Below are 25,350 nucleotides of genomic sequence, written 5' to 3'. Positions count from 1 at the left end.
CTGGCTTGGAGAATTTTTTTCAACTTTTTCTAAACTGCACTTTTTATGCTTTTATTATGGTCACAGATGTTAGAAATCAATTATCTGATGCTCTAAACCACAAATAATTTCCGAAAAGTCTCCAAAAAAAAAAATCGAGCGTGGGTATTTTCATTTCATGAACACCGATCTAAGAGGTAAGTAACCGACTTACACAACGTCATTTTAACTTCTTATTTTTTATTTATTTATTTATTCATTTGTTTATATGTCTTTCCTTCTCCCAGTCAGAAAATAAATTATTTTGGGAATTGCTTTAACTTCAGCAGGTAAATTGAAATACGTAAAATGATATTAAAAAGTTTATGAAAGTTCTGCTAATTCGCCAATGTAAATGCATTTACTGTTTGTTGGGGGTTGTTTTTTTATCTTTTAATGCACAACTTCACACTATAAAACATTTTTCATGATAAACTTAGTTTCGGGCTCTGCGTGTACGATTTCGTCGTGGTCGTGGTTGTCATCATCATCAACATGAACATCAACATCATCTAACAATAATAATTAAAATGATTATCTTCTTCTTCTTCTACTCCTCCTTGTTAAGTACTGAGCCGTGAATGTATCTTGTAGATGAAAACATTCAAAGGTCAAAATATACAATATTTAAAAAAAGAAGTATACATTTGAAAATTCTACTTGACGCAGGTATTATCTATTTTCCGTAAGTATTGACCTGGCACTCATTTCACCAGTATTTTCGGGGGTTTCCATTGTTTTACGAAATATATGTATCCTGAAATAACCAATATAAATAACAAATGGCACGGTGGCATAGTGGTAGCTGTCTGACTGCCACGCACGATACCACGAGTTCAAAATCACCTAAGACCATTTTTATGCCCCCGAAGGGAGGCATATAGTTTTTGAACCGTCTGTCAGTCTGTCGGTCTGTCTGTCCGCAATTTTCGTGTCCGGTCCATATCTTTGTCATCGGTGGATGGATTTTCAAATAACTTGGCATGAATATGTACCACAGTAAGACGACGTGTCGCGCGCAAGACCCAGGTCCGTAGCTCAAAGGTCAAGGTCAAACTTAGACGTTAAAGGATAGTGCATTGATGGGCGTGTCCGGTCCATATCTTTGTCATCGATAGATATATTTTCAAATCACTTGGCATGAATGTGTACCACAGTAAGACGACGTGTCGCGCGCTAGACCCAGGTCCGTAGCTCAAAGGTCAATGTCACACTTAGATGTTAAAGGATAGTGCATTGATGGGCGTGTCCGGTCCATATCTTTGTCATCGATAGATATATTTTCAAATCACTTGGCATGAATGTGTACCACAGTAAGACGACGTGTCGCGCGCTAGACCCAGGTCCGTAGCTCAATGGTCAAGGTCACAATTAGACGTTAAAGGATAGTGCATTGATGGGCGAGTCCGGTCCATATCTTTGTCATCGATGGATGGATTTTCAAATAACTTTGCATGAATGTGTACCTCAGTAAGACGACGTGTCGCGCGCAAGACCCAGGTTCGTAGCTCAAAGGTCAAGGTCACACTTAGACGTTAAAGGAAATTTTTCATGATAGTGCATTGATGGGCGTGTCCGGGCCATATCTTTGTCATTCATGTCGCGCGCAAGACCCAGCTCCGTATGTCAAAGGTCCTAAACTTTAACATCGGCCATAACTATTCATTCAAAGTGCCATCGGGGACATGTGTCATCCTATGGAGACAGCTCTTGTTTTAAATTCAATGTAATGTTCTTATTGATGTTACTTTTACAATACTAGTATCTAGTATTCATTTTCAGGAAACGCTGGTGAAAAATACTTTGTCTTTTTATGTAAGATACTTTTAAATATGTATTATTTAACATTTTTCATAACGTTTATAAACCACAAGGTTTGATCAGATAAGTATGGCAATATTTCTACCGATAAAATTTGGGGGGAAATGGTCAATACGCTGGAGTTGAACAAAATAATGCAGTTCAGCAGCTAAACGTTTTGTCGGCACAGCTATTTGCACATGTGACATTGTGATAATTATAAAGAAATATATACGCAATATTTATATCGCTATTTAACTTCAGACACCGATAATTAATGTACGGAAAATATTCTTGAGTGTCAGGTCAATACGTAGGGACAATAACATGGCATTAAATAAACATTACAGTTTGAACTCATCTAACATTCTTTTCACGTACTCAGGTATGGTATGATAGCTGTGCACGAGCGCAAGTATGGTATGATAATTGTGCACGTGCGCAGGTATGGTATGTAGGTATTCATTTTGGTTATTAACCCGCAGAGAACAATAGAACAGTTGTGTAATTTTCCTTATCATCTATCAAGGTAGAAAATTATAGCAATTTTTTTAGTAATACGATTTTCGAAACCTTTTTCCAGGAGGATCTGAAGTAAAAAGGAAAGCCGCTAATGTATTGTTTTTAAGAAGAGACAGGGAAATGGAAGGTAAGTTGTTTTTTGATGATTAAAAACCCTGAACAGTCGATATTCTGTTTGTAATGTAATTACTTGCATCAGAAATTTGTAATTACTGGCTTATATATATATATATATATATATATATATATATATATATATATATTTATATGACACATTTAACAAAGTCGGTGTCAAGTTTGAAGCTGGTCATTTACGGTCAAAAACAAAAACTGGGTCACTAGCTCAAACCATAAAAGAATGTTCTTAACATTCTTAACTGTATATTAGCCACCTGATCTGTATAAAACCTAGTCAGAAAATTGTGTCTTTGTTACATCAGTTGCAGCTGGAAACCTGTTCATCTTTAATCAAAACAGTAAGTATCGTCCTTGATTCAATGTGTCATGACATGACATATATTCAAGGTAAAAAAGTCAAGACCAAGTGAGAAATTATCATGTTTCTCTTGTTTTTATTCTTCCACAGAAAATATGTACCAGTATGTGTCATGCTTTCGTTATACCACAGTCACACATACGGCGCGGATAACTACGTTTAGCTACGGATAGAAACGTAGTAATTCGTACCGATCCGTACCTGGGCCGTACGGATTGGTACGGACTGATACGGGTTACTACTTTAAGGTACGGCTCAGGTACGGATCGGTACGGATTACTACGTTTCTATCCGTGGCTAGACGTAGCTATCCGCGCCGTATGTGTGACTGGGGTATAAAAGGGTTCACAGCGTAAATTATTGTTTTAAGCGTTGTTATACTTTATTAAGAGTGAAGTCATTTTAAATTCTAGAATACCAAATTAAGTGATAATAAATGGTTAATATAAAATTGTCTAAACTTGTAAGATAATTATTAAGACTCTCCGTTTGTATTATATGCCTTAATAATAAAATATAACGGTTACATAAATCGAATAATATGTCTTTCAGATGAATCAGAAAGTGAAGCAAGGGAACCTCCGAGAAAGAAACTACGCACGAAGAAGCGTATGCCCAATATAAAGAAGGGTAATGTAACGTTTGAGATACCAGTACCTAAGATACTGACTATACATACTGGATCTTCAGTTTCTTGTACTTCCTTTGAAGTTGTTCATAAGGATAACAGACAGATTTAATTAAATGTATATTAAGTTCAGGCAAATCATTCCTCTTTTTAATTCGCCTCAGCTTAGATTCTTGTTATATATTGAATAGTTTGTTGATATAAGAGCGCAGTTGCAAATTGCTTTTCTGCAAATGCCGTCTCAGATGTCTAGTAAATATCTTAAATGACTCATATATTATACAACCTTATGCCTGATCTGATGCTAAAAGTTTTCTCTTTGCTTGAAATATCTTACATAACAAGGATAAAAATGTCACTAGATGTTACGAAATTATACCTCCTCACCATTTGGACTATATACATTAAATATTTTCGTTTCGTTTACGATTAATGACGGACCTCCACTCTAATATATTCGTATCTATTCAGCGGGAAACAATAACTATATCTTATTTTAAGTGCGATATGGAAATACGATCTTAAAATAAATCTGGTAATAAAATTGAAATATTTATGATAAGGGAGATGATTTTATTCCAGTATACAACCAGGTAAACATGGTATGAGATATATATTTCTCAACAGATATTTTTTGTTCCTGAAGATTTTTTGTACAAATGCTATGAATTAATAACACACATCTGCAGAAGGGCTACTGGTATCATAAACAACAAAATTATATTGCTAAATGTTGTCTTAGTAACTGTGCAATTATCATAATTAAATATAGTATACCGCCCATTGGTATTGTCGCGGTACGAAACGTTCGTATTAAAGATATGAAACAATAACTACTTACCAAAGACTTTTGGTCTTTTTCACAAATTTTAATGTGATATGTATCAAACGCTGTGTTAAGATGATTGAAATACATTTATCATCCAAGAACAACCATGTGTAGATATAACAGCTGCAGTTGGCAACAGTCAAACCATCGTAGGTTAGAGAATTCTGATTATTTTACAACATTAATAGTCTGTCTAAGTCAAAATAACTGGACCACGACAATTTTAATGAACATCAGCTTTCACGTTATACAAAATGTTGACATTAACACTATCACAAAATTAGTCCCCTGGGCAATGAACACATCTTTATGTGATTCCCTTCCATAAACACTTATCTCCCGTGAATCCAATATCAAATACTGTCACAACTGTCACATTGGCCCCATTTAACCATTACTAGATAAACATATCCTCCGAGTTTGGGCGGGAAACTATGATTACAGAAACAGCAGGGCTCATCATCATCTGACTCTTCACCTGAGGATGGCTCGAGATCTATAGGACCTCCTACTTGTTTTTTGCAAGACAAGATGTTGATGGTTTGTGTGAGGGGTTAGTAGCCTTTCCAGAGGTAGTGTATGTGTTTAAGGTTTTGTTTTTGTTGTGGTCTCATCCTTCTTGATAGCTTTTGACATTCTCTTATCATGCATTGCCTTAATGGTGGCAGCATTTTCCTCGGACATGAGGTTACCAAATACCTTGATAGGTGATTAGAATTTCTTTCAGAGTCTCTGAACTACTGTTGTTATTTTCCTGCTGTCAAGGAAAAGGAAAACTCGCCCGCTTAGCTCAGTTGGTAGAGCGTTGGTCTACGGATCGCGGGGACGTGAGTTCAATCCTCGGGCCGGGCGTATGTTCTCCGTGACTATTTGATAAACGACATTGTGTCTGAAATCATTAGTTCTCCACCTCTGATTCATGTGGGAAAGTTGTCAGTTACTTGCGGAGGATAGAATTTGTACTGGTACAGAATCCAGGAACAGTGATTAGGTTAACTGTCCGCCGTTACATGACTGAAATACTGTTAAAATATTAAATCCAAAATTAAACAAAACACACACTGTCAAGGAGATTTTGCGCATTCATTTTCTCTACTTGATTTTGGGTATCATTTGCACTGTTAAGCTCACTGGCACCAGATCAGAAGGAAAATGCCTCCGTACGTGTTATACCCTATCCCTAGGTATTCTATAAGAACCATGGTCATGAACAGGAAAGTGCACTAACCCGTTTCAATCGTACATTTCTCAACTTAAACGCGCAGTTCGGTGAATAGGTACCTAGTATATTGAACAAGTGATAATTTATCTTCCATCGTGCACCAGTCACATTGTCTCAATATTCCATATTGCTGAGATTATCAACATATTTTATACTTTCGTCAACGTTACAGTAAAACTTGCTTGAACTTCCCTAATGAACATCCGGTCTAGAGGTCACGGCAGTGCGCACATGTTTGGCGAAACGTAAACAAACAAAAACAGATTTTAAAAAAATCACAATTTTACACTAAAACTCGAAATGATGAATGAAATTCATCTTGTATATGATCTTTAACTTGAAATCGTACATTGGTGTGCATCTGTTCTGTATATTTTATTCATTTTGCTGCATTTTCACATTTTAGCGAACACGTGTAGTAAAATGACGATTGACATACATTTTTACAACAGCCAATCAGAATGGGATTGTAATCTAGAACGGAACTTCACCAGGGAAGTTCAAGAAAGTTTTTTGTGTAATGTTGAAATTACTATAAACTACGCGTTGTTTTTCTAAGATAAGATGTATTGAAAATGTGACCGGTACACAATGGAAGATAAATTACCACTTATTTGATATCCATAGTACACATTTACCCCACTGCGTGTTTTAGGTATGAAATGCGCGATTGAAACAGGTTAGTATATTTTCCCGTTCACGACCATGGTTCTTATATAATACCTAGGGGTAGGGTATAACACGTACGGAGGCATTTTCTTTCTGATCTGGTGCCAGTGGTTAGGCTCAGTAGGCTGTACATTGTCTTTGGTTGGTTCATTTTGGATATTGTCTTCTTCAGAGTGCAGCGTATAAATTAATGTAGTCTGGGTATCTGAAATGATTTTATTGTTAAATGAATATATGCCCGATTTACGAAAGGCTAATATGATCTTGTCGGACAAGAAAGCTCTAATATATGGTAATGCTGTATGCTTTGCGACCTTATGCCATCTTCATAATAATATTTCTTCATGGGGCCAAACATATCCACATCAAGGGACTGTGTAAGGTGGCTAGAGTGGGTAGGGAGAACAAATGATACTACATTATGTCACTTAGCTCAATTTGTTCATGTCAACGGGAGACTTGTGCCTATCATACAATATAACCCCTGTTTAGTTCAACGTGTTTTGAAAAATGTTCAGTAATGTATGTTTCAAACAGGCCCCTATTTACCCAACTACTATCAAACATACCCCACCCCCAGCAGAACCTGGTGCAGCATCTTCTAGTAAACTATCACATCATCGTTTTGAGCTGAATTGTACTTGTCTGTGGAGGGCTTTCCAGGTTTAGCTTGTTCTTTGAGTGCTTAAAGCTTGAATTGGGTATTTTAGATTCCTGTTATGATCGACACATGGACTAGATTCAATTTGATTTTGTAAGATGCAGTAAGGGGGGTGATACAGTATTATCATTCGGGAAACACCGCTTTATGTTGCAGACATACCTTGTACGATTTCAATTTTACTAACTGATAGATTTATATAAAATTGAAACAAATCAAACAATATTCTAGTTAGGGACCGACACTGATTGTATTTCAATTTTCTCATTAATTTTCTTTACATTTCTCCTAATGATATGGAGATAATTGCTTGCCCAATATGTAGTTTTATGATATCGATCTTTTACAATTTCAACATCATGTGTGTATATGCGTGCGCGCGTGTGCGTGTGTGTGTGTGTGATGTAACAACAGGTCAAAATCATGTATATAAATGTTTACACGATTTTAGTTTTTTTTTTTTTTTTTTTTTTTTTTGTTCCTTTTATATATTACTTACATATTCAAATTGCGCTTCTCTATTCACAATTCGTTTTTGAGTCGGCTAAACGCTTTAGCGTTTTGACGAGTCCTTGCTGTTCAGCGATTCTCTAAATGGACCAAATAACACAGTGAAGGGATGTAGTTCCATTAGATTTCTCAAACTTCAAACAGTTCACTGCATGAATGAAGTTAAGTTGTGTCAATTCCCTTTGCTATGACCAATATATGATGTAATCTGTCATATTTATGACTTGTAATTGTGCAATACTCGAATGTAACTCATTAAGCATAAATGTGCATTTTATGAATTGCGCAGGCTTACAAAGCTTGCGTAACATCCAGCGAAAGACAAAAAATAGTTCCACAGGGCTCCAGATAAGATGCGTATTAGCGTAAATTACGTATAGAAATAATGCAAATACGCATGTCTAATAATTTCTAAGCGTATAAAAACGTATATAAAATTACAGAAATGCACACAATGCTTTTTTAAAAACAAAATCTGAATCGTCTGGATGCGTTAGGTAACATAGCCGATCCCGATCAGCCTTAATTCTCCCACATTGAACGTATACACGCATCATGATTTCTATAAACTTTGCGTGGGTTGAATTTTGCAGTCAGTAAACGGATAAATTATCGGAAGAAGAAGCTCTTACTGGTTTGTTTAGTTACTACAGATATTAAAAATGATGGCATTATCCTGTTATTTGGTCCGCGGACCAGAAACTTTCCGGTCTTATTTTCTTGTATTAATGTAACTTTCTTGAAATTATTTATTTCTCACCGGTAATGGCGGTATATGTTATTGGGGTCAAAAAGTAGTCCATCCTAAAAAGTAGTTCCTACAGTGTTGCAAAAAATGTCCCTAAAGTCTTTTTCATTCCCAAGGTGACTATAGTCTGTATCAAAAGACTAATGCTATTTATTCCGTACAGTGCTGAAAAAAAAAAGTCCCTAACCCCAGGGGACTATAGTCTGTATCAATAGACTAATGCTATTTATTCCGTAAAGTAACCAATATAAAAACTACTTACACGTCAGTTAGCAGTCCAAAATTACTTCCACAGCAAATGAACAACGAAATATCCAAGTTTTAAAAGAGCAGTTCCAGCACAAAATTAGTAAAGTCTTTATTCCGAGATACTGTTTACGTACACACAAAATTTACATATGGCATAATGTACATAAAATCCGAGCAAAATATACAAAAACATCACACAAGCACTTTACTACACAAAATCGTCATCATCCGAGTCGAAGTGCCACTGAAAGGCAGACTTCTTGTACGGGTTAGACATTCTCCTTACTTTTGATTTTTTCCCTTCTTTCTTAGTCTCACTAAACCCTGTTGGATGACACACATTGTTGGTGCGGTTGCCTTTGGGCTGCGAAGACTGCTTCCTTTTTGTAATCTTTGTTTTTGGTCTCCGGCTACTAGTCGTCAACATTTTGTTTGCTTCATCATCAGAGGAGGAGATCAGTTCCCTTGACGGTAATTGCGTCTTTCTTGGATTTGGCATTGGCTGATGCAGAATACTGCTATTCAAAGTTTTGTCAGCTTCATCTTCGGAGGAAGACGAGACAGTAATGACAGCTGGACCAGCTACGGCCGTGGAGGAGCTTGCCTGGGGCTGTGGCATATTCATGTCTTCCGATTCTGAAGTCTCTGCTCCGCTTTCAACTGGTATGATCTTTTCTTCATTGTTTTCATCCCCTGATGCTTCATGTTCTGGCGGTCCTTCCAACGAGTCAAACAGAGGTGTTGTATATAAGTATTCAGCGGGCTTGTTCAAGGGATACACTTCTTTTACCAGGTCGAAGAATTTCTGGTACACATCTCCCTTACACTCGCTACGCCACATGATTTCCGCCAAGTGTCCTTCAAACTGTCCGGACTTTGTTCCAACGATTCGGCGGAAATGATCCTTTGCATGTTTCCATGCGCCTTCAATGCGGTTGGTGTGGACGTAAGTTATGTCTCCGGTTTCGACATTTTTATATGCTTTCTTGAAGGCATATTTGTGAAGGACTGTGAAATGGCGATATCCAAGCGTGTTCAGATCAAGATATGCCGATCAGCCGTCGCTGTAGATGGTGGAACCCGGTGCAACATGCCTTTGTATCAGTGGTATCAGCGTCTCCTTCGTGCGGTCGGTCACTGGATATAGAATGATACTGTTTGATTCACGATCTACTAGGCCGAAAATCCATACCTTCAACCCCTTGTTCGGGTTACCACGGTGGTATTTCACGCGCCTTCCGAAAAGGGACTCATCTATCTCTACTATGCCTCTGATGACTTTGTTATAAGTTCTCCTGCTAAAATATTCTTTGAAGAGTTCCCTAATGTAGGAGGCCCAGTTTACTGCTGTAGACTTGTACGCTACGCCGCTGAACTTTGAGTATTGGTACAAACTGTTTTTGTCCAAATATGACTTTATGAAAACAACAATATCCTGGATTTCAACCTTTGTTTTCTCAAAGAAAGAATTAGCCCGCAAAGACTTGACGTGGTTTCTGTTTTTTTGTACACCGGAATACTTGACCCCCATTTCTCTCAGTGCGTGACTTTAGCACCATTCCTCCATCACAAACTTCTTCTCCGACCTTCTTGCCACAAAACACATGTCGCGCAAGTAAACCGTTATTTCTCAACCACTTGAGAACTACCACGTTAGAGGATCCAAATAAGCCAAAAAAATTCCAAGGATTTTCTAAATCACGAATAGAAATTTCACTGGGAACGTCCTTTCTATCTCTGTAATTTCCACCACTTTTATTTAATCCAGACATTACACTAAATTTTTGTAATAAATTTCATCTAATCTAACTTTATTCCTTTTTTCCACACTGCTCTTCGCGCTTACTTATCAACATCACAAATGGCGACAATACATGGCATTCTGAAAGCCATGTTACTTTATAAAACAATGGGAAACTGATAATATTTGTATGAAGACGATAACTTACCTTTGCTGGAAATAAACACATCACTATTTATTTCAATATTGAATGGGTATAATGTCGCACACTTCCATCAATATACTCGTACCGATTATTTGTGACATTAAATGCATACAAATTGTATTTCTTTTCGTCAAACAGACGGAATAAATCGCGAAAATGTTTATATCCGCTCTCATCCCTGCACAAATTTGTCAGATAAGCCCACTCTAGGAATATATCTGGATTTAATCCATTGACGTACACGAATGCAGCTAATAATAAACGATCAAAATGTTTAACACCTATCTTCCAAAACAGTCATCTAATTAGCTTTGGCCACTTTTTAGCATCTCCAATAATGTCTTGTATTATCATCCATTGTGTGTAATTTTTTCTTCTGTGATCGCATGCTTCCATAGCTAACGGTCAATTGAAACTTGCAATCACAATCCACGCATATTAACATCTCTGTGAACTATGTTAATGGGTTCACTCGAAGTACATGATTATCTTTTGATCTGAACGTAAAATTATGGGTAAACATTGTCTGCAGAATGCCTGACCTCTCTATATATATACTCCTGGTATTTGGTCCGAGGACCAAATAAATTCTTCGTCGCTATATATACTCCTGGTATTTGGTCCGCACCTGAAAACTTCTATATTAACGAATTATTTTAAGAATGTCACCCCCAAAAGACTACAAAGCCCCATTTTCTGAAAATATGATCCCCCAAAGAAAACCCTTTTCCCGGGGATACTTCCCCTTATAAGGCATTAGAATGAATCTATTGGAAAACAATTTCGTCTCTCTATATATACTCCTGGTATTTGGTCCGCGGACCAAATAAATTCTTCGTCGCTATATATACCCCTGGTATTTGGTCCGCACCTGAAAACTTCTATATTAACGAATTATTTTAAGAATGTCACCCCCAAAAGACTGCCAAGCCCCATTTTCTGAAAATATGATCCCCCAAAGAAAACCCTTTTCCCGGGGATACTTCCCCTAATAAAGCATTAGAATGAATCTATTGGAAAACAATTTCGTCTCTCTATATATACTCCTGGTATTTGGTCCGCGGATTAAATAAATTCTTCGTCGCTATATATACTCCTGGTATTTGGTCCGCACCTGAAAACTTCTATATTAACGAATTATTTTAAGAATGTCACCCCCAAAAGACTGCCAAGCCCCATTTTCTGAAAATATGATCCCCCAAATAAAACCCTTTTCCCGGGGAAACTTCCCCTAATAAAGCATTAGAATGAATCTATCGGAAAACAATTTCGTCTCTCTATATATACTCCTGGTATTTGGTCCGCGGACCAAATAAATTCTTCGTCGCTATATATACTCCTGGTATTTGGTCCGCACCTGAAAACTTCTATATTAACGAATTATTTTAAGAATGTCACCCCCAAAAAGACTGTCAAGCCCCATTTTCTGAAAATATGATCCCCAAAAGAAAACCCTTTTCCCGCGGATACTTCCCCTTATAAAGCATTAGAATGAATCTATCGGAAAACAATTTCGTCTCTCTATATATACTCCTGGTATTTGGTCCGCGGACCAAATAAATTCTTCGTCGCTATATATACTCCTGGTATTTGGTCCGCACCTGAAAACTTCTATATTAACGAATTATTTTAAGAATGTCACCCCCAAAAGACTGCCAAGCCCCATTTTCTGAAAATATGATCCCCCAAATAAAACCCTTTTCCCGGGGATACTTCCCCTTATAAGGCATTAGAATGAATCTATTGGAAAACAATTTCGTCTCTCTATATATACTCCTGGTATTTGGTCCGCGGACCAAATAAATTCTTCGTCGCTATATATACCCCTGGTATTTGGTCCGCACCTGAAAACTTCTATATTAACGAATTATTTTAAGAATGTCACCCCCAAAAGACTACAAAGCCCCATTTTCTGAAAATATGATCCCCCAAAGAAAACCCTTTTCCCGGGGATACTTCCCCTTATAAGGCATTAGAATGAATCTATTGGAAAACAATTTCGTCTCTCTATATATACTCCTGGTATTTGGTCCGCGGACCAAATAAATTCTTCGTCGCTATATATACCCCTGGTATTTGGTCCGCACCTGAAAACTTCTATATTAACGAATTATTTTAAGAATGTCACCCCCAAAAGACTGCCAAGCCCCATTTTCTGAAAATATGATCCCCCAAAGAAAACCCTTTTCCCGGGGATACTTCCCCTAATAAAGCATTAGAATGAATCTATTGGAAAACAATTTCGTCTCTCTATATATACTCCTGGTATTTGGTCCGCGGATTAAATAAATTCTTCGTCGCTATATATACTCCTGGTATTTGGTCCGCACCTGAAAACTTCTATATTAACGAATTATTTTAAGAATGTCACCCCCAAAAGACTGCCAAGCCCCATTTTCTGAAAATATGATCCCCCAAATAAAACCCTTTTCCCGGGGAAACTTCCCCTAATAAAGCATTAGAATGAATCTATCGGAAAACAATTTCGTCTCTCTATATATACTCCTGGTATTTGGTCCGCGGACCAAATAAATTCTTCGTCGCTATATATACTCCTGGTATTTGGTCCGCACCTGAAAACTTCTATATTAACGAATTATTTTAAGAATGTCACCCCCAAAAAGACTGTCAAGCCCCATTTTCTGAAAATATGATCCCAAAAGAAAACCCCTTTTTCCCCGGGGGATACTTCCCCTTATAAAAGCATTAGAATGAATCTATCGGAAAACAATTTCGTCTCTCTATATATACTCCTGGTATTTGGTCCGCGGACCAAATAAATTCTTCGTCGCTATATATATACTCCTGGTATTTGGTCCGCACCTGAAAACTTCTTTTAGTAACGAATATTTTAAGAATGGTCACCCCCAAAAGACTGCCAAGCCCCATTTTCTGAAAATATGATCCCCCAAATAAAACCCTTTTCCCGGGGATACTTCCCCTTATAAGGCATTAGAATGAATCTATTGGAAAACATTTTCGTCTCTATCGCCTCAGTCACAATCAAATGCATACTTTTTAGGTGCTCCATGTTATACACCCAAATTTAAAAGTACATGTTTATATATTCTGTCTTCAGCACTTCAGGAGTTACATATCACTACCCAGTTGCAGGTAGAACTACTTTCAGGTATCTGATGTACATATAAAACGAACGCCATGCTGGCCAATAACAGGAAAAAGGCCAAAATTCGGCGTTCTATTGTCTCACCTAAAAAAATGTGCTTTTTGTCTTTTCATTTTAATTAAAACCTGAACCAGCAAGATATTTTTGTGCTATTTGGTTTACAGGAAAATTCCTCTTCTTTCAGCTGCAAGTTATTTCAACTGTCTATGTCACCCACAACAGAAGTTATGTACTGAAGACTGACATGACCGTTTTGTTATATATTTTGCCTTTTTATTCTTTCCTCATATCAGATATGTGATTTCATAATGAAATAATTCTTTTTTTACTGTCTTATTTGTCTCTGTGTGAACTTCAGTCTACCTTCTTCTGAAAATAATAGCATTCTTTCAGGTGGAAGTTTCTTATCTCCTCAGATTTGACTCTGAACAGACAGTGATAAATGCGCCAATATTTTTGTCCTGTCCGTAGACACCTATTTTCTTTGTGAAGGATGCAATATTAGAGTTGGATCACTGTGGGTATGAAAACTGCTAGGATAGTGTCTAAGTTGATAAACATTAGACGGAATTAAACTGGGTTATATAGATATAAATAGTTGTTGAATTGCAAAATGTCTTGTCCGTAGACACTAAAGAAACGGAGGTTTTTTGACAAATATCATTTATAAAATCATACTGGAGCTATTTATCAAGTTTCAATGATACACCACACTTAATGTTTATACAATGAAACATACTTCTTCCAAATGCAAAATGTTACCCATTTATCCTTGTGTGTACAATCTGAATCTGAGAAGTACAATGGATATAGAATTATGTTTTTATCTTATACATGACTTATATAAATGTTAAAAGCTATCAAACAAAGAATAATACATTTCTTTCTAACCCTCCCTTTGTTATGGCAAAAACAATGCATGCAAAGAGGGTGTCTACGGACAAGACATTATGCAAATACTATTCAATATATTTTCTGTTTTCAATAAAAACCAGCACTGAACCTTAGAAATAAATCAGAGATCTTTGAAATAAATCAAGAGACTCTCAAATGTAAAAAAAACAACAACAATCTTTTACAAGTTAGTAGTAAAACAGACAGAATGAGAAGATAGAAGCAAACACTGATATAAATAACTGAAAGAAGTAAGGCATATAATGCATTCAGACTGACGGACACACACAGACAGGAGTAAATCAATGTCTCCCACCACTGTGGTGGGAGACATGATTAAGCTACTTATTCATGCACTAAATTTATAAATGCACAATCAAAACCAAAGCTGCATCAGGTCACTTGCTGTTTAGCATTTCATGAAGTGCTTAGGTCTCTGTGGCCTTATCAACCTGCTTTGACTTAAAACTGATAAATTCTTATAATAGATAGATGTCAGAGGTATTTTGGTATGTTTTAATGTCACCTTTGACCTACAACAATAGCAATAATCAATCATCACATGATATGTGAGAACTGTAGACTAAAACATCCATTTATTGCATGGAAACCATAACATGTCTGAAGGTCGCTGTAACCTTGACCTTTTATAAACCCACTCCCAAATAGGGACATCTGTTAACCATATGCAATCACCTTATTTTTTAAGTTTGGCTCTTGTTAGCCAAAGCATTCTCTACAGTAGACACTGATTAGAAACCAAGTGGTTTACCAACAGACAGAACAACCAAAACACCTTTCTATCAAGTTGGGGAAATGGCGAACATATACTGGTTCAAGGACCATAACCTTTTTGTAAGTATGTCAAATTACACACAGAACATAACATGTCTACACCCTTATCATTTGACATTTGGTCATATTCTAGCGGAGTATGGATCTATTGTTAGACATGATGTGGGCTGTCCACTTTCAACTTAAACATTTTGTTATAATCAACTCAAGATGGCATATTTCTGTGCTCTTCAGGGCCAAGATATAATGGTGATTGGTTTTCAAGATTTCATTCTGAACTATTTCATTTGCCTTTCAACTTTTATAATGTAACTGACTGAAATCACATAAAACTGAAGCAGTTTAAATCATCTTAAAAAAGAAATTACAAGCAATTTACTACGTGATTAGTCTCCTTGCAGATTTCTCCCTTTCAAAAATGAGAGCTATTTTATTTTAGATTTGTTTGTTTTTAGGGGGTTTATTGCCCTTTTTTAATAGAATTTCAGTTATGTAACTTAACAATTGTTCATTGATTCTGTACTGTACAAACATGTTCTCTGAAAGTAACTGCCAACTCCCCCACATGCATCAGAGGCAGAGGTCTAGAATTTTGAAATCACAGTTGATTTATGATTGGAGTTACTAACATTTGTTTCAGTATTTTTCCAAGAAAGTAATATTAATATAGGTGATAACATGAAAAAAGGTAAATGTGATAAAAAAAATAGTTATAAAGCTATGTCTTCGGTCATACTATCTTATATGATGGAAAAATGTCTATATTAACCAAAAATATTACTGGCTAGAAAAAGAGAATATATCTTGGGAATTTTAAGAAAAAAACATAAGATTAAGTCATTAGCTGACTCAAAACTAAGTGATAAAAACTCATCACAGTGAACATTTATGACAGGATCAAATTATTCTGTAAACAGGTTAAAATTCTCAGGAATTTTATTTTGCAGGACTACTTTAAGTATGAGTTACAGATCTCATAGAATAAATGTCATACGAGTATTTTACAGTACACAGCTATTTAAGCAGTCAGCAAGGGAGTTTGTTTCATTAGTTTTCCATTTAAGACACAGTTGTAAACAGGCTGCAAGGTCAGTTCTTAAGAACATTAAAAGCATGAGCACTGATTAGAAACATTATTACTCTATCTGTCTTTAGACAGAAATTATGGTCAAATGTCTTGTCCATAGACACCAAGCTGAAGGAGATTTTTAACAGCCTATTTCAGTAAAGATCCTTCCAAGTATCATTATTTTTAGTATATAGTGGAATATGAAAACAATTAGTCCTAATTTATGTAAGCAATAGCACAGAACTTGTCACATAGTGACATTTTGATTTAGTCACAGTTGTTCAAATCCTTCAATTATTCGAAGACACATTCTGAAGACCGTCAATTATACTTATTTTCTTAAATTTGTTTGTTATTTACTTGTTCATGATCATTTTAAACATAAGTTCAACAGAACTAAAAGACTGTCTTCTAAAACCTATGTAGAAAGCACTTTGCGATGATGTCTTGTCCGTAGACTTTTTGGGTAAATTTCGGCTTTCATTTTAAAACTGCGATATCTCTGCTAAACATAGTCGTATTCACAAAAATGAGACCATTATTTAAAGAGAAATGACTGAATTTTTAGAAAATAACATATTTGAGTTGAACAAATGCATTTCAAAAGGTATGCAAAAACTGAAAGCAGGTAGAAAACAAAAATTTCTAGAATTTTGAACTTCAAAAGAAGATAATAACTACAAATCTTTGTGTAATTTATTAGTTTTTGGGGTTTTCAAAAAATTCTACATTACTTTTATGTATGTTATCATGTGGTAACAATTTTGTTGGGTCACAAAGAGTTATTTGAATAAAACAGTCCTTTAAAAATGGTCATGTCTGTTTTATTTTTTCCCTGAAGATTCATCTTTATATCGTAAAAAAAATATTGTCGAACTATCAGTGTGCGACAACTACCATTGTTTTTGTAGAACCAAGGTATATGGTAAATGAACATTTCAAAATAAAAAAGTTTTACAAACTTTTATTTTTGACCCCAAGTGAAACAAAAAAATGCATTTGATTGTGACTGAGGCGTATATATATACTCCTGGTATTTGGTCCGCACATGTATAATTTATTATGTGTATTCCTACGCGTACTTACATGACCTCAACAATGAATGGCGGATGGATACACTATGATTTTTTTTAGAATGGCGGATGGATACACTATGATTTTTTTACAGAACCGAAGCTAAACATATCATTTAAATGTTGTGGAATTTATTTGGTCCGCGGACCAAATAGCAGGATAATGCCAAAATGATTTTAATTCTTATTTTTCGAGAAATAAACAAATCGGCGAAACATTAAATTGTATTTTCTTGTAGTTTTTGAAATCGCAAGTAGATCGTCTATGTTTGGCTGCTTTCACGAAACGAAACAACTTTTTTATGAAAAGATTTAAATAAGAGGTAATTTAACCGTAAACTTCAATGTCAGATACTGTCAATTGCTGCTAAATGTCTTCGTATCATCACAATTTGTAAAATACATTGTTGAAACTGGAGAAAAGTGTAATCGTATCAGGATATAATATTTTGGGTAAATATCGAGCTGTGTTATGAAATTTTAACATTCAAGTAACATACATGATAGATATTATTGTAACAGAAATGATTCTAGAATTTATTTTTATTACACCTACATATAATCTATGTCAGACTCGTATTCTAGTCCTGAGGCATGATCTGAAAGTAAAAAGATGAAGTGACAGTCATACTTTGGATATTGTAATACTAGAAAGAATCTAGATCGTAACCTTTCTGGAATTTTGACTGGTTTGGATAATTTGCTTACGATTCAGGTTCGCAAGAATATGAAACCGTCACCCATTTTGCTTTTCATGATGACACATGGCTTGATTTTTGCAGTCAGTAAGCGGATAAATTATCCCGAGAAAGAGCTCTTACTGATTTGTTTAATTACTATTGATTTTAAAAATGATTTTATTTCTTATTTTTCGAGAAATAAACAAATCGGCGAAACATTAAATTGTATTTTCTTGTAGTTTTTGAAATCGAAAGTAGATCGTCTATGTTAGAGTGCTTTGACGAAACGAAACAATTTTTTTTTATGAAATGATTTAAATAATTTCACCATAAACTTCAATGTCAGATACTGCCAATTGCTGCTAAACTGTCTTCATATCATCATAATTTGTAAAACATATTGTTGAAACTGGAGATTTTGGCGGTATAAAAGAAAGTGTAATCATATCCGGACATAACATTTTGGGTAAATATCGAGCTGTGTTATGAAATTTAAACATTAAAGTAACAGACATGATATATATTATTGTAACAGAAATGATTCTAGAATTTATTTTTATAATACATACATAGAATCAATATCAGACTTATATTCTAGTGCTGAGGCATGACCTGAAAGTAAAAATATGAAGTGACAGTCATTCATACTTTGAATATTGTAATACTAAAAAGAATCTAGGTAATATTTAGAAATTGAAACATAAAAATTTTCAGTTAGAAATCGCACCAAAGGCTGTATCAAGGGTCTACATTTCAAAATTTCCTTGTGGTGATACCCCAAACCCTACTTGCAGGAGGGGGTATCCTCCCACACCCTCCCCCCATATTGCCACTTTACAGTTTGATACATTTGCCCTTTTACCACCTGCCACAATGCCCATTTCAAAATCTGACTGCAGTTCAAAGCGGGAAGGAACACCCCTCCCCACACCCACCCTGCTACCGACCACGTAAAAATGGCTCAAACATTTTTTCAGCCCAGTCTGGGCCTGTCTGTCTACATGAATCAAAACGGATAATTGAAAGTACATAGACTGGGGACTACTGACATGGTTTTGAAGGGGTTAACAGGTCTGAAATAGAATAAATGATGGTTTTGACTAAAAAAGAACTGCATTTATTAATATTGGTTATCTTTTCCGAAATTGGTAGCTAGTCCGAGTAACTTCTCTTAGTTTCGAATGCGTAATTTTCCTGTCAGTGTAAACATTCATGACACTATATATTGACACTCAGCAACATTTACATGTCTTTAAACGCAAAAGTAAGTATACTTTAAATTCACATCCCTTATAATATGATTGAACAATACCTAGCGTGTGACACGGTTATTGCCAGGCCCCTTATCTGTAAAATATCTGAACAGTTCTTTCGTCCATCCGTTACAAATTGTATGTGGCAATCCGCGCTATAAAATTTCAATATATAAATTTTCATATTCAAATTTTATCATGTGCGAATATATACCAGCCGATAATTGCCTGTTTTGGTAATGCCGGAGGCAAATGTTTACTGGAAAAATATTTATAGTCATGGGCAGTATCTTAGTGTCACCTGTCAAATTGTAGTTTGTACTTTCAACATTTTTATTTTTGCGAACCACTCTTCAATTTTAGAGAAATATATTGGGTTTAAATACTTGTATAATGTCAATCAAAGTTTTACTAGGCATCGATTGAATGTCCATTTCATCTATTGTAACAAAATCTCTGTTCAGTTGGGGAAAAAAACTAAAACCAAACTGAAACTGGTAGACTATACTACCAGTACATCAATCATTAGCCGACTCTCAGGCCCTTCAGGCCTTTGATTACATTATTATGCCCCCCTTTGAAAAAGGAGGGGTATATTGTTTTGCAGATATCGGTCGGATGGTCGGTCGGTCGGTCTGTCGGTCGGTCGGTCGGTCGGAATGTAGACCAATCCGTTTCCGGATGATAACTCAAGAACGCTTGGGCCTAGGATCATGAAACTTGATAGGGAGGTTGGTCATCACCAGCAGATGACCCCTATTGATTTTGAAGTCAGTATGTTAAAGGTCAAGGTCACAGTGACCCTGAACAGTAAAACGGTTTCCGGATGATAACTCAAGAACGCTTGGGCCTAGGATCATAAAAGTTGATAGGGAGGTTGGTAATGACCAGCAGATGACTCCTATTTATTTTGAGGTCAGTATGTTAAAGGTCAAGGTCACAGTGACCCTGAACAGTAAAACGGTTTCCGGATGATAACTCAAGAACACTTGGGCCTAGGATCATGAAAGTTGATAGGGAGGTTGGTAATGACCAGCAGATAACCCCTATTGATTTTGAGGTCAGTATGTCAAAGGTCAAGGTTACAGTGACCAGGAACAGTAAAATGGTTTCCAGGCAATAACTCAAGAACGCTTGGGCCTAGTGTCAGGAAAATTGATAGTTAGGTTGGCCATGACCAGCAGATGTCCCCTATTGATTTTGAGGTCATTAGGTCAAAGGTCAAGGTTACATTGGCCAGGAACAGTTAAATGGTTTCTGATCTTCTTGTCCAAAACCATAGGGCCTAGGGCTTTGATATTTGGTATGTAGCAAAATCTAGTGGTCCTCTACCAAGATTGTTCAGATTATTTCCCTGGGGTCAAATATGGCCCCACCCCTAGGGTCACATGGTTTATATAGACTTATATAGGAAAAAACTTTGAAAAACCTCATGTCCAAAACCACAGGGCCTAGGGCTTTGATATTTTGTATATGACATCATCTAGTGGTCCTCTACTAAGATTATTCAAATTATTCCCCTAGGGTCAAATATGGCTCCGCCCTGGGGGTCACATGGTTTACATATACTTATATAGGGAAAAACTTTGAAAATCTTCTTGTCCAAACCACAAAGACTATGGCTTTGGTAATTTGTAATGTAGCATCATTTAGTGGTTCTCTACCAAGTTTGTTCAAGTTATCCCTCTCGGGTCAAATATGACCCCGCCCCAGAGGTCATATGGTTCATATAGACTTATACAGGGAAAAACTTAGAATCTTCATGTCCATAACTTACATCATTCAAATTTGGACCACATGTATAGTTTTGAGTGGCAAGATGAACCTTGACATGAGTTGACCTTGATCTTGACCTAGTGACCTACTTTCACATTTCTGTACCTACAGCCTTCAAATTTGGATCACATGCATAGGTTTGTGTACTGAAAAAAACTTTGACCTTGTTATTGACCTAGTGACCTACATTCACATTTTTGAAGGTACAGGCTTCAAATTTGGACCACATGCATAGTTTTTTGTTCCAAAATAAAATTTGACCTTGATTTTGACCTAGTGACCTACTTTCACATTTCTCAAGCTACAGGCTTCAAATTTTGGACCACTTGCATAGTTTTGTGTTCCGAAATGGAATTTGACCTTGATTTTGACCTAGTGACCTACTTTCACATTTCTCAAGCTAGAGCCTCCAAATTTGAAGCACACGCATAGTTCTTTCTACCGAAATGAACTTTACCTTGAAATTGATCTAGTGACCTGCTTTCACATTTCTCAAGCCACCGCTTTCAATTTTGGACCACATACACATTGTTTTATACCTAAATGAAATTTGACCTTGATTTTGACCTTGAGCTTGTCTTGAAATTTGGAACATTCAAAAATGGCTCAGTGGATGGCGCCAAGATCAATCTGTAATCTCTTGTTAGGTTAATAGGTTAAAGGTCAAGGTCAGATTAAACCAGAATGGTAGAACTTTTGTTTACAGTGAGCATATAATTTCTGTTCCTTGTGCAATTACTGAATGCATCAAGGGGGGCATTTCGTGTTCGACGAGCTCTTGTTAAGTTTAGAAAAGTTGTTGTTGTTGTGTTTGTTGTTGATGATGATGATAATGTTGCCACAGCTGCTGCTGTACCTATCTGTTTGCGACACATTAATTGTGTTTCTTTTCTGTGAGTAGTTTGTTATTTCTACGAAAATGATACTGCAAATAACAACAACACCTTTATCGGCTACTAAGCAATCTCTTCAAAAATACGCTATCATATGATTCGTATGGCATCCATTTTGGATTCCATAAATAGAAAAATGCCCAAGGATATCGCGAAAGTCATGAGATAATATGTATGCTCCATCTAGTGAACAACATAAAGCAGTGGAAATTTAGATAAACCCCGATACAAAATTTCCCATTATTTTTTCAAGTAGAACGACATTGAATTTCAACGATGGCGACCATTTTTTATTTTCTTAAATAAAATTTTCCCCCAAAGATGACAAGATGTCATCCTGTGGATTCTCATTTACTGAAGTCTAAAGAACAGGAAACGGCAAAAATGTCTTGTATATACCCTATTGCAAGGTTCGGTAGAGTTCTACTGGACTAACATTGTTGAACGAAGTAGCTGCAGCACGAAGGATGTTACAAAACATTTGTTGTTGACTAACCTATTGGCGGGACTTAAATTACATACTTGCTTAAACAATGGGTAATATGTATTTTAAGGTGGGCCGGGGGTCTAGTGTTAACAAGCTTGACTGTCAACCCAGAGGTCCGGGGTTCGAATCCCGGTCCAGGCACTGGAAATTTCTGAGATGCTCTTGAGTGTCTCCCACCTAATTAGAGACCTGTACTGGTTCTCCCAGGAAAGACGGCTTCGCGTGTATCCGATCTATACTGGGCACGTTAAAGAACCAGGCTGTTTATTCTAAAAGAGCTAGGGACACGTCTTTATCTGAAACAATTCTCTCTGTAGCAACCCCAGCTGATTTTTAAACTTATTCAAATTCCAGAAACAACCTGACAGTTATTTAGAGCTCTTCGTGAGCTTTACAGAACACTTGTCCTTTTTAAAATATCTTTAAAAATAAAAAAGTTATGACCATTTGAAATTTGAAAAATAACGCGTAATTTTAGAATTTTTCCACTATATGAAATACAGCTGAACATGTCGCGTTCGCGGCACCGAGAAGTGAATTTTCTCCGTTGCCATAATAGAAAAATGGTCATATCTTTTTTAGTTTTTAAGATATCTTCATGAAATTTGGAATAGTTACATATCTAACCCTGTAGCATTACATTCTTTATTTAAAATCATAATATATGTGAATAAGATACAGAAACAACACAACAAATGTTGGCAATATACAATGGATTTTAATAAAATGGACGAGGTATCTGGTAATAAATACATCTTATTAAAACATGATAAAATGACACTCTATATTTGATCACAGATCATCTATGACACATCTCAAACTGTTTAACAACAATTTCCTAGCAATATATACAAGACAAATGAAGAAAATATATAAAACCTATAACAAATTTTCACAATTAAATTATTTTTAATTTTTGACCGTCGAGTTGATTTTAATAAATCTACACATTCAAATAAATGTCTATTCACTATCAAACATTAACAGACACTACACTGATAAGCATGTCAATTTGTGGCTCAAACAGATTCATTTTATGTACTCAAGTACAGTATTCAGAAAAAAACACTGGAATATTTCTTAAAGACACTGTCAATGGAGTTTGCCTCTTTGATTTTCCACATACGTCCGGAATTCATACAGTCTGGTATGAAACCGGTTGACAGAACAAAACGTTTCTCAACAATCTGAATGTCTTCACGGCCAGGCCAGCTGAAACAGCCAGGCTTACGGGTTAGTGTCATGAACTTAACAACAAAATTTTCATTGTCTTTCACTTTCACAACAATTCCTGGGTACCATGCATCCTGATATGCGATTGCAACATAGTCATTTTCTGACACAGTTTGGTTTGTTGGAAGTATCTCTAACAGTCTTGCTTCCTCCTCTGTATCAGAATAGGTTACCTGCCATTTTTTTCGGGGTTTTTAAGGTTCAAGTCTGCTTTCCTTTTTAGCTCACCTGTCACATAGTGACAAGGTGAGCTTTTGTGATCACCCTTCGTCCGTCGTCAGTCCGTGCGTCCGTCAACAATTTCTTGTCTGCACGATAGTGGTTTCATTTATGATTTTATTTTAACCAAACTTGCACACAACTTGTATCACCATAAGATCACGGTTCCTTTCTTGAACTGGCCAGATCCCATTAGGGGTTCCAGAGTTATGGCCCCTGAAAGGGCCAAAATTAGCTATTTTGACCTTGTCTGCACAATAGCAGCTTTATTTTACCAAACTGGCACACAACTTGTATCACCATAAGATCTTGTTTCCTTTCTTGAACTGGCCAGATTCCTGTATGGGTTCCAGAGTTATGGCCCCTGAAAGGGCCAAAATTAGCTATTTTGACCTTGTCTGCACAATAGCAGCTTTATTTATGATTTGAATTTTACCAAACTTGCACACAACTTGTATCATCATAAGATCTTGGTTCCTTTCTTGAACTGGCCAGATTCCATTATGGGTTCCAGAGTTATGGCCCCTGAAAGGGCCAGAATTAGCTATTTTGGCCTTGTCTGCACAGTATCAGCTTCTTTTATAATTTGAATTTAATCAAACTTGCACAAAACTTGTGTCACCATAAGACCTCGGTTCCTTTCTTGAACCAGCCAGATCCCATAATGGGTTCCAGAGTTATGGCCCCTAAAAGGGCCAAAATTAGCTATTTTGACCTTGTCTGCACAATAGAAGCTTCATTTATGATTTGATTTTAACCAAACTTGCACACAACTTGTATCACCATAAGATCTTGCTTCCTTTCTTGAACTGGCCAGATTTCTTCATGGGTTCCAGAGTTATGGCCCCTTAAAGGTCCAAACTTGGCTATTTAGGCTTTTGCAGCCATATAGAGACTTCATTTTTGGTTTTATTTGATACAAACTTCCAAAATATCTTCAACAACAATAAATCTTGGATTCCATGACAAATCAGATCCAATCGTAGGTTCCAGAGTTGTTTTATATCTGATTACCTCCCCTGATTGTAATCAAAATGGATTTATATCAGTAAGTCCTATAGGACTTATTTGAAATTTCATTATTGTTATTAGTTGGACTGAGACAATCAGGGTAGATAACTATGAACTGATTTTATGTCAAATTACCTCCCTTTATTTTAAATTAAAATGGGTATATCTCCGTAATTAATGAAGATACTGATCTGAAATTTCATTTATGTCAACAGATGTATTTGGCAGATCCTTCTTTTGTTCACTTACAATATTTTTTTTTTAATTACTTCCCTTTTACTTTACTATAAATAGCTTATTTTTAGTAACTTTTTTATTATTGGCCGTAGGGAAAATTCGAGACCACTTTTCTGTGGTACAACATGGATGGTACTTCCAATTTTTAGGTGTATTTTGACATATCTATACCTTGTAAGAATTTTTTTTGTTTTTGGTTAAATTTCTTCCCTTTGTTGTTCCTGTCCTTTGGATATTTTTTCTGAGGGCCTTCTTGTCCTCAAGTGCAATGATAACAGGTGAGCGATATAGGGCCATCATGGCCC

The 25,350-nt window shown here is 36.1% G+C and overlaps 2 protein-coding genes across 9 annotated transcripts in view; one reads left to right on the top strand and one right to left on the bottom strand.

Moving 5' to 3' along the window:
* LOC123527519 (ABC transporter F family member 4-like) overlaps positions 1–25,350 on the bottom strand; it is a 182,739-nt gene that overhangs the window by 24,850 nt on the left and 132,539 nt on the right. The gene's annotated exons all lie outside the window — the stretch shown is intronic.
* Positions 1–25,350, top strand: part of LOC123527516 (uncharacterized) — a 148,588-nt gene that overhangs the window by 44,948 nt on the left and 78,290 nt on the right. For all 8 annotated transcript variants that reach the window (XM_053523444.1, XM_053523447.1, XM_053523446.1 and 5 more), the window contains exons 5-6: positions 2,402–2,467; positions 3,389–3,466. In XM_053523444.1, coding sequence (XP_053379419.1) covers positions 2,402–2,467; positions 3,389–3,466 — 144 coding nt within the window. The remainder of the gene's footprint in view (positions 1–2,401; positions 2,468–3,388; positions 3,467–25,350) is intronic.

The sequence above is a fragment of the Mercenaria mercenaria genome, chromosome 14, assembly GCF_021730395.1.
Source record: "Mercenaria mercenaria strain notata chromosome 14, MADL_Memer_1, whole genome shotgun sequence".
Lineage (NCBI taxonomy): Eukaryota > Metazoa > Mollusca > Bivalvia > Venerida > Veneridae > Mercenaria > Mercenaria mercenaria.
The sequence above is the reverse complement of the archived record's forward strand: the minus strand, read 5'-3'. Positions and strand labels throughout refer to the sequence as shown.